The sequence below is a fragment of the Paramormyrops kingsleyae genome, chromosome 6 (assembly GCF_048594095.1).
Source record: "Paramormyrops kingsleyae isolate MSU_618 chromosome 6, PKINGS_0.4, whole genome shotgun sequence".
In the NCBI taxonomy this organism is placed as follows: domain Eukaryota; kingdom Metazoa; phylum Chordata; class Actinopteri; order Osteoglossiformes; family Mormyridae; genus Paramormyrops; species Paramormyrops kingsleyae.
In genome coordinates this window covers 23,579,687-23,589,619 of record NC_132802.1, presented here as the reverse complement: position 1 = coordinate 23,589,619, position 9,933 = coordinate 23,579,687, and the positions used below count along the sequence as shown (strand labels likewise).

Sequence of the window (9,933 nt, the reverse complement as noted above, 5' to 3'; positions counted from 1 at the left end):
CTCTAAGCTTCGGTGAACCTAATGTTCAATAATATTTGTGAAAACCGAACTTCATCATAAATAAACTATTAATTTAAATATTTGAATGCAGCAACAAGGCAAACAGAACGAAACGAAAATTACTTCCAGGGGTGGTACAGTGACCCGGAAGCGGAAGTAACGTTTGCCCCCGTAGTGTCTGTCTGTCTGAACCACGTGTAAAGGAGTGAGCGATAATCATGAAACGTCCAAGTAAGAAAAACCCATTACTTGCTGTTTTTATGTTTTACATACAGTTTGTTGTTGCTTCAGAGTTGGTTGGGAATTATGTCAGGCTTGATTTGTTTTCCATTTGCAAGTTATACTGTTATTGATTATGTTACGCGTTAATCCAGCGTTGATTCGAAAACTGCTCACGTAGTGAATACGGTCATTTTCATGTAGGTAGACTTTGGGGTTAAATAATTTAATTGTTGATACTTTTCAGAGTTGAAGAAAGCGAGCAAACGATTGTCATGTGGAAAACGTTACAAAATACAGAAAAAGGTAAGTTTTATATAAGTATTAGGTATGTTTTGCGAGGTTTTATTTTCATTTGTTATCTTAAGATAATTTTGCAGTGTACAAACACACACCGATGCACCAAAACATGATGTGAATACGGCCTGTGCTGCATGCCGAGCGGCATTTTACGCTGTCGCCGTTATACTCATCGTGGCACCAGGCGCTATTGAACATTTCTCTGCTCGTTCTGGACAACTCATCGCCGACAGGCTTCCTTTACTCAGCGTGCTGTTGATTATAATAAACTCCGTACTCTAGTACAGACTCCACTTAAACCACAACTTAACTGCGCAATTACGAACGTTCGCTCCATCTCCCCAAAGTAATTGGTTCTCAATGAACTGATCATGGGTAACAATGTTGAATCCTGGTAGCCAGCGGGCGATTACTATGCATTGAATCAGTTCATTCCCCCTAATTTCAGTTACATATGCAAACCTACTGGACGTGGTAGTGGTCTTGCTGTAATCTCAAGATGAGAATTAACTTTAGTTAATCTTACTATGGTTACATCTTTTGAATATCTTGCATTTGAATTGCCCTCTATTACAGTATTGCTGATTTACCGTCCAAAGCATAGTCCTACATTTCTCTCTGAACTTTCTGAACTCCTTACCGCCTCCATCTCTGTCTCCTCATGTCTGCTATTTAGTGGTGGTATTAATATTCATGTTGATCAACCTGACAACGAAGCTTCAGATGATGTCCTTTCTCTCCTTGATTGTCACCGCATTACACAGCATGTGTCATTCCCTAACCACTGTAAAGGCCACACACTTTACTTACATCTTCTACACAGTGGTACAATTCGTGGGTCGAGTTTGGTAGAAGGAAATGGTTTGTACATTAAACTGCTCACTAGACAGTCTGTGGAATATCTTCAGTAACTGGACAATGATTTCTGTAAGAGACATTGCTGTTGAATTTTTCAAATATATTTTTTTTGGAGTTTTAATTCCCACAGGAAGGATGTCATTCACTCCCATTATATTTGAGAGAAGACTGACAATATTACAAAAACTAGACATCTCCCAGCAGAACGACCTAGATGGGTATATAGCACTAAAGCCCCTCTAAAACATATATATTTCTTCAGTTTCAGGGTGAACAGACTCTTTAAATTCCAGTTACAATGTCTTTATTTGCTTTCTGAATATAAATGTTTTTAATATCACATCTAGTTTTGTTTATCTGTGTGCCCCCCCCAGTGAATTCCTTCAAATTTGGGTGCAGGTAGCACCATAAGTAAGCTAATTAATATTATTTTAACCAGTTCCTTGATCTATATCCCCTGCACCAATAAGTCACATTGTAATATTTCTTATATAAACCTATCTGATGAGCCTTGCAAAAAGACTTTATTCTAACATAAGAACTGTAAGCAGGGTGCCATAAAATGGTGTCGTCACGCCCCGCTCCGTCCGCTCCCGATGTGTGCCACGCCCACCTCATTACCTCCTGTTTTGCCCTGATTGTTCTAACCTGTGGCTTGTTGTCCGTGGCTTGTCTAGTGTATTTAGTCCTTGTCAGAGTCAGTTATCCCCAGATCAGTCATTGTGTAGTGTCCGTTGATGTCCGTGCTTGTACGTCTGCCTGCTATTAAACCCCGTTACCCTGACTACCTGGCTACGCTCGCCTGCTTCCTGCCTGCTCTACCCGCGAGCGTGACAGGTGTTATCAGGCTTTATAACAAGAATAACCCATAATCTTTTTAATGAAGTTAAAGGGACCCTATTATGCTCATTTTCACTGCTCATAATTTTTTTGGGGTGGTTACTAGAATAGACTACACGCTTAAATGTTCCGAAAACACATTTTTCTCATGCTGTACATCAATATTCACTCAGTCTATAGCTGTATGAAACACACTGTTAGAGCCCTACCTCCAATGAACCTAGTGTACTCTGATTGGTCAGCTTGTCCTACACGTTCTGCCCCTGTCTTGCACTCTGCAGACAAATCCTTGCAGGTAATAAGGCAAATGATTGTGTTATGAGATGACCTCACCATGTTACAGAGGTAAGGGCAGAAAATTCCAATGAGGCATTTCAGGCAGATTAGAGAGGAGTGATCTCTGTTGTGAGAATTATGCCCTTTGCCATGTACTTTGGACCTTAAGACTTTCCAGACTGCTTATACGCACATAAAGCCATATACCACACTAAAGGAGACAGAAAAACCAGAAAAGCATAATAGGGCCCCTTTAATTATTTAATTATTTTTACCTTTGAATTTCATAATATGGGTAAGGGAACTAGTTCAATGGTTAGAGTCAATGCTATGATTGTGTTCCAAAACTTCACCTCTAGGCCTTCTTAATCCTGTAGTGCATCCCAGTTTTTTTTCGCAGAACATTTTGCCTGGGTTAGAAAAACCAAAGTTACAGAATTATGTTCCTCACAGTAGCAGCCTGGTATTTGTATTTTTTGATTCAAAGCATTATTACCATAGAGATGTGAATTATAATTTTAATATTATTCATCATTATGTGAATGACTTTTTGTTAGGTTCGGGAGCACAACAGGAAACTACGAAAGGAGGCAAAGAAGAAAGGAGTAACAAAAAGAGTGAAGAAGGATCCTGGAGTCCCCAATGTTGCACCTTTTAAGGAGGAAGTTCTGCGTGAGGCAGAGCAGCGGAAACTGATGGTGAGTTCAGCATGGTTTAGATGTATTCTACGTAAACACTTCGCTATGTTAGATACCTAGGTTACTTAATATTTTGTCCATCACAGACAGCACTGGACACAAAGCAGGAGTACTGCACCAATATATTTCTGGGCCTATTTTTAAATGATAAATGACTCTTTCACCTCTTATCAGCTTGAAGAGCTCAAAGCAAAAAAAAAACTTGAGAAGCAAAAGGAACGGGCAGAGAAACGGAAGAAAGAGGCAGCCAGTCCTGAGGATGATCCGAAGCCGAAAAAAGTGAAGAAGGTGAACAGACTGCAGTAAACTAACATGACGGCACTTTATAAACCATTTGGCTTGTTGTCTAGGCTGAAGGCTATTTTTTTCAGGAGACCGCAAAGAATCCAGAGAAAACATCCATGGACAAATTCTCCAGAAAATTCCTCTGCAGTGAATTGAACAAGGTGAGGAAGGTCATTGTGTTGCTTTTCAGTGTGTTTTTTTTCAGGTTAGCCAAGCAACTCAAAACTGCAGTGTTCCTTTTAATATTCCAATTTCTCTGCTTCTCTTCTGGTTCAGTACATGAATTTTTCTTTCTATTGCTTGAATTTCTTTTTATTACCAACCTCCTGGGTGAGCAGATATACTGTAGATGTTCAGGTTCCTGGAGTGTACGGAAGAGGATTAGGGCCACCATGAAAATATTATTTTAATTCTGACTTTAATCTCAGAATTCTGACTTTTTTTCTAAACTCAGAATTCTGAGAAAAAAGTCAGAATTCTGACATTAAAGTCAGAATTCAAATAATATTTTCACGGTGGCCCTAATCCTCTTCTGTAGGAGGGGGAGGGTCACTGACGTTCAAAATCAAGTTTTTGCCAGCAAACATTAACAGATTTGATCCCTGATTGGCTGAGAGAATTCAGATTGCATCTCTCAGCTCAAGTGGTCATCAGCTATTGATACATAGACAGTGTTTTGCCAAATCACCTGTCCCCAGTGATATGAATTGTGTACATTGCTGTGTTGCAGGTCATTGATGCCTCTGATGTAATCATTGAGGTTCTGGATGCCAGGGATCCACTAGGTTGCCGCTGTCCACAGCTGGAGGAGGCAGTGCTGAGATACGAAGGAAAGAAGAAGCTGCTTCTTGTGTTGAACAAAATTGGTAGATCACCTATTGTTCTGTAAACATTTTTGATGATTTAACACTTTATTGACTTAAAGAATTGCTCTAGTACAGGGGTGGCCAATGTTATCCGCAAAGGGCCGGTGTGTATGCGGGTTTTTGGGATAACCTGTAGGTCAGCTGTTCAAACCCAGGTGTGAGGACTCTTCAGCCAATCATTCCTCTAATTAGTAATCTAATTAGGGAGTTGCAGCGAAAACCCGCATACACACCGGCCCTTTGCAGATAAGATTGGCCACCTCTGCTCTAGTAAAACAGTTGATGCATGCATCACTGCTTTCTTTTCAAATTTGTTTAATATCGTTTCATGAAATGAATTTCCTGAAATGCTATTGCACCCATCTTTAGATCTTGTGCCCAAAAAGAATGCAGAGCAGTGGCTGCAGTTCCTACAGCAAGAGATCCCAACCGTGGCCGTTAAAGCATCCACTCTGTTACAGGATAAAACTGTGGTATGTATGTAGTGGGTCACAGCACTCAGAGTGCAAAGCATGTGGCAATATTTGGTTATAAACCAGGAGCCCCAAACATTGGCGATTATAGCAGGATTCGTTTTTTTTTAGCCTTATTTCTTTGGTGGAATAATTTGCACAGTGTTATGCCCTGTGCAACGTTTGGGTGAAAATGACTAAATTTAATAATAAAAAAAAAAAATGTTTGCCTTGAGTTAGCTTCTTCATAAACAGAATTATAATGCATGTCTTAGCAAAAGAAATGACCCAGGAAGCTGGAAAGTTAATCAATTTTGATATATGCAGTTATAGTCAAAAGTCTGGACATACATTTTTGTAATGCATCTGTCTCTATATTTGCTATGTCACACACATAAGATAAAAGGCCTCAAGGCAATTAAATAATGCACATCAAAGACTGCAATGACCAAGAGAAGTGTTCAACATCTCAAAATTCTCTCAAATCTTAGACTCTTCAAAATAATCCCCCATTGCTTCAATGACAGCATTGCAGACTCATGCATTCTTTCAACCAGCTTCCAGATGTAGCCACCTGGAGCTTCTCCAACAGTCCTGAAGGAGTTGTCACAAGTTCTGGGCCCTGGGACTATATCTCTCTTTTTTACAGAAAAGAGCAGCTACAGGGGTAACTAAACCAAGTTCTCTATACAGTCACTACTGATACAGTGACTGAAAATTAAGCCACTCAATGCTGAAGACAACACGCGTGTGCAGCTTGTTGAGTCCGACGGTGTTCAGTCTCAGCTGTCTGCCTATCAGTCTTGATGTAGTCTTGGTCTTTATTTTTTTTTATTGGCTGGCAAATTGCAGTGACATTCCAGAAATCTGCTCACATGCCACGATTTGTTTAGGCAACATCTCAGACCGAGCAAGAAGAGTCTTCCAGTGAAAGTTTAGCTTGGAAAAGAACCCACACACCTTGTGGCCTGGTTCCTGGTGTACTACTACGTACACGACCGGCTGAATAATGTACTTTGCTCATCCTCATGTCCGCAGCAAGATAAAAAGAATAGGAGATGGAGTGGAGCTGTTGACCAGACCAGAGGGGTCGTCTGTTATGGTGGCAGCTGTCTTCTGCAGTTACTTGGTGACTTCGCTGCTGTCCATCAGGGGCCCCTCAAAGTTGGTATTGTTGGTAAGAATGCCTAAATCCATTTAGTTTTATTCAGTAAGCGTTACGGAATCAGGATTGCTCGATGGGCAGCTCTGTAGTTGCACACCTCTAGGGTAGGGTGATTGAATCCTGCCCCCCCCCCCCCGGACTCCAACCCTACATTGTGGGGGGGGGCTGGATTGTGGTTTTCTGACTCTTAACTCGTCTGATCCCCCAGCACGCCCTCCTGCCTTACACACAGTGTTTTCTTCTTCCCAGGCTTCCCCAACGTGGGAAAGAGCAGCCTCATCAACAGCCTGAAGGGCGTCCGTACCTGCAATGCAGGGGTACTGCGGGGAATGACTAGGTGAGTGTGTAAAGGGAGGGGAATGACTGGGTGAGTGTGTAAAGGGAGGGGAATGACTGGGTGAGTGTGTAAAGGGAGGGGAATGACTGGGTGAGTGTGTAAAGGGAGGGGAATGACTGGGTGAGTGTGTAAAGGGAGGGGAATGACTGGGTGAGTGTGTAAAGGGAGGGGAATGACTGGGTGAGTGTGTAAAGGGAGGGGAATGACTGGGTGAGTGTGTAAAGGGAGGGGAATGACTGGGTGAGTGTGTAAAGGGAGGGGAATGACTGGGTGAGTGTGTAAAGGGAGAGGAATGACTGGGTGAGTGTGTAAAGGGAGAGGAATGACTGGGTGAGTGTGTAAAGGGAGGGGAATGACTGGGTGAGTGTGTAAAGGGAGGGGAATGACTGGGTGAGTGTGTAAAGGGAGGGGAATGACTGGGTGAGTGTGTAAAGGGAGGGGAATGACTGGGTGAGTGTGTAAAGGGAGGGGAATGACTGGGTGAGTGTGTAAACGGAGGGGAATGACTGGGTGAGTGTGTAAACGGAGGTGCCAAGACTCTGCTCCATTTTTTCATGGATTAGGGTTCTAAATGAGCCTGGACTTGCTAGTATTTGGAAGCTGACTTGAAGAAATAGCTTTTGTGCTTATTAGTGCTTAAATGTTTCTTTAAAAGTTTGTAGTTTCTGAAGGTTGTGCAATTTAAAAATTAGATTTAACATTCTCCACAGATTTGTACTTGTAAGCTTGGTATAATTTGGTATAACTGCTTCTAATTAGAGGTGTAAAGATGCATCAGTTTATTGTGATGAATTGATTATCAGGAGGCCGATTTAATACATCAGTCTGTAAAATCAGAATCAAATTTTTGGGGGTAAAATAAAAAATGTTGCTGATTCCAGGCTGCATGCTTTTGCATTCATGTGCTGCAGGTAGTCACATGAAGTAGCATGCAAATTTCCAAAACATAAGGTGGCAGGGGAAGATTAATTAATATTCATGAAGCAGGCACAACCTGACTGTCCTTGCTGCATGGCGTGTTTCCGAAACTCGTCGGTTCCATAGCGCAGAATGCTCTAACTAACAGTTAAGATAATTTTTGAGCGTTAGCCTTAGAGATGCGCGGCGCATGCTGCTTTGTTTGTGTTTCATTAATAGTGTGTAATTAATCATGATAGGAATGAAATTTGTGAGTCATTCCCTCAATAGTCGTAGCTGACTCAAATTGCCTTGGTGTCAACAATTTACACCCATTCTACAAATAAATGAATATTTTTGTTAATCAGTGCCTTCTTCCTCTTTTTTAGATGCAAGCAAGATATCCACATTTCTAAAAATGTCAAGGTGATTGACAGTCCTGGTATCCTAGCATCTCCGTCTAATCCTGCAGTTACCTTGGCGCTGAGGGACCTGCCGTCTACGGAGAAGAGGGAGAATGTTCTGGATGCAGTCAGAGTCTTGCTGAAACACTGCAACAGTCAGCAGGTGAGGCAGGGAAAAGGCTCTGGGCCCATCTGCTGGGCTCAAGTAACTGTCTTTGGTGAAATGTTATTCATATCTTTTAGTAGCTAGCATGTAATGGGACTTGTTAAAGTTATGATGTGTGTGAGACTCGTTATTTATTTTTCAGGTAATGCTTCAGTATAACGTTCCTGACTTTAAAAACCACCAGGAATTTCTAACCCTTTTTGCCAAGAAGCGAGGATTTTTGCAAAAAGGTGGCATTCCCAATTCAGAGCAGGCTGCAGAAGTATTCCTGTGTGATTGGACAGGGTATGATATTTTTATGCATTACTGTACTGTCATTAACCTGATTTTTTTTTTTGTTGCAAAAAACGCATCCCCTTAAATACATACTGTGCTGCTGACAGAGAAATGAGGAAATTCAAATGTCTTGAGTTCTGGTGAAGACTTCTAATCCAACTCTGATCTCTGGCAGATTTTAAGAATTACTGTGCTGTATAACCCACTAAGTCTGAGACTGGGTTGTATTTTAAATATTTGCATTTGAATAACTTTAAACGTTTTAAAGCAAAGGTATTAAACGTAATCTGATCATTCTTCTGAGCACTTGTTTGAAAGGGTTGTATCTTTTTTTTTTTTCCTGCCAGAGCCAAATTAAGCTACCATTCCAAACCTCCAGAGAACCACGTCCTCCCTCCTTATCTCTCAGACACTCTAGTGGCAGAGATGCAGAATGGATGGGCCAGTGACAAACTTCAGCAGGGCAATATGGAAACCATTAAGAGTAAGCTTTTGGGTGGCTTTGCCTGTGCAGGTTGTATGTGTGATGCTGTTAAAGGTGTTTTGTGAACATACAGGGTGATTGATGGGTCAGACTATGAATCCAGTGTCTCTCTGTCAGGTGTGAGATGTCCCAATCCAGCAAGCAGCATTGCCTTCATCTCCAGTGGACCCACTTGTGGACTTCTCAATATAGATGATGTATGTGAAGTAAAGGGGACAGAGAGTGAGACAGTGGAGGAGGAAGAAGAAGAGGAGGAGGAAAAAGTATTGGAAACCCAGGTGTGTATCTTATCAGCAAAATACCGCAAAATAATAACTTGTGTTTGTGTGTTTGGAAAATATTTATTAGTCTCAGATCAGAGTCAGATAAAATTTTTGAGAAACAAAAAAATGAACAGATTCACCAGTATGAATACTGTCTTTTTCATTATATCATTTATTAACACTATTCTTATTTTTAGCCTAGACTTGATTTAAAAGAAGACAAAATGAGAAAAAGCCAAGCAAAAGGAGAAAAAGTAAAAAAAGCAGCAGGTATGTTATGAGACTCGTAATGAAACTGTGCTTTCTGCTAATGCTGGGAAGGACGCTTTGTCTTTCTGTAGATCTGACTTTGTTTCTTTTTCCCGACTCTGCATCCAGCCCAGGTGACGTTTCAGTCCCTCCCTGTCAGTATAGACCTCACTTCGGCACAGAAAGACGGCGACGCGTATGACTTCAATGTGGATTTTAAATGAAGAGATCCAGCCCAGAGCATTTTCCTTATACACCCTTACTAAGTAATCTGGTAAACAAACCACGTTTTAAAACCAATTGGAAAAAGCTGGTTATTCTGCTTTGGTTACAGAAAGCTGGATATGTAGCCTGTCAGATTTCTTGCAATCTAACTTTCAATTCCTGTAACATCTCAGTACATGAAAAAAAATCATACTGGCATACTGGGACTCCTGAATATGTGAAGGTAACTTTTTAGGCAGCCCTTTGCATTTTGAGTTTTGTATCACCTGTATATCAAAAACCTTGCATTCACAAACTGTAATTTAACCCCCCCCTCGCCCCGCCCCAAAACAAAAAAATGAAAACACGTTGTTTATTTTGTGCCTTTACTGTGTATCCATCAGAAATATGACCTAAAACTATCAACTTGCTCTTTTTGCTTTTATCCAACTCATAATCAGAAAGCAAAAGAGTAATTCATTTTAACCTCAGTCCACTTTTTAACTTGACTTCAGGCCTTGAGTATATAATGTCGGGGTTCCCAACCTTTTCCATGACTTCTGACTGGCATATGATGTGCAATTTCACAGGCTGGAGGATTTTACATGATTAATTGAAAAAAGTCCTCATCTTCAAAGCTTGTTTGCAAACAACATTTTTTTTTTTTTTTTGCCAATTTCTGCTTACCATTGAT

General features: G+C 40.9%; 1 protein-coding gene and 1 non-coding gene across 2 annotated transcripts; both read left to right on the top strand.

Moving 5' to 3' along the window:
* Positions 1-97: 97 nt before the first annotated feature.
* Positions 98-9,615, top strand: gnl3 (G protein nucleolar 3). Its single transcript, XM_072712908.1, has 15 exons — positions 98-231; positions 467-525; positions 3,051-3,191; positions 3,366-3,479; positions 3,563-3,637; positions 4,207-4,342; positions 4,712-4,815; positions 5,833-5,971; positions 6,209-6,296; positions 7,583-7,760; positions 7,906-8,048; positions 8,387-8,523; positions 8,641-8,801; positions 8,984-9,056; positions 9,165-9,615. The coding sequence occupies exons 1-15, from the start codon at positions 219-221 to the stop codon at positions 9,257-9,259; spliced, it is 1,656 nt and encodes a 551-aa protein (XP_072569009.1). The 5' UTR covers positions 98-218; the 3' UTR covers positions 9,260-9,615.
* On the top strand, positions 8,146-8,217 carry LOC111840607 (small nucleolar RNA SNORD19). Its single transcript, XR_002837465.1, has one exon. It is a non-coding gene; the product is annotated as a small nucleolar RNA SNORD19 (small nucleolar RNA).
* Positions 9,616-9,933: the final 318 nt, after the last annotated feature.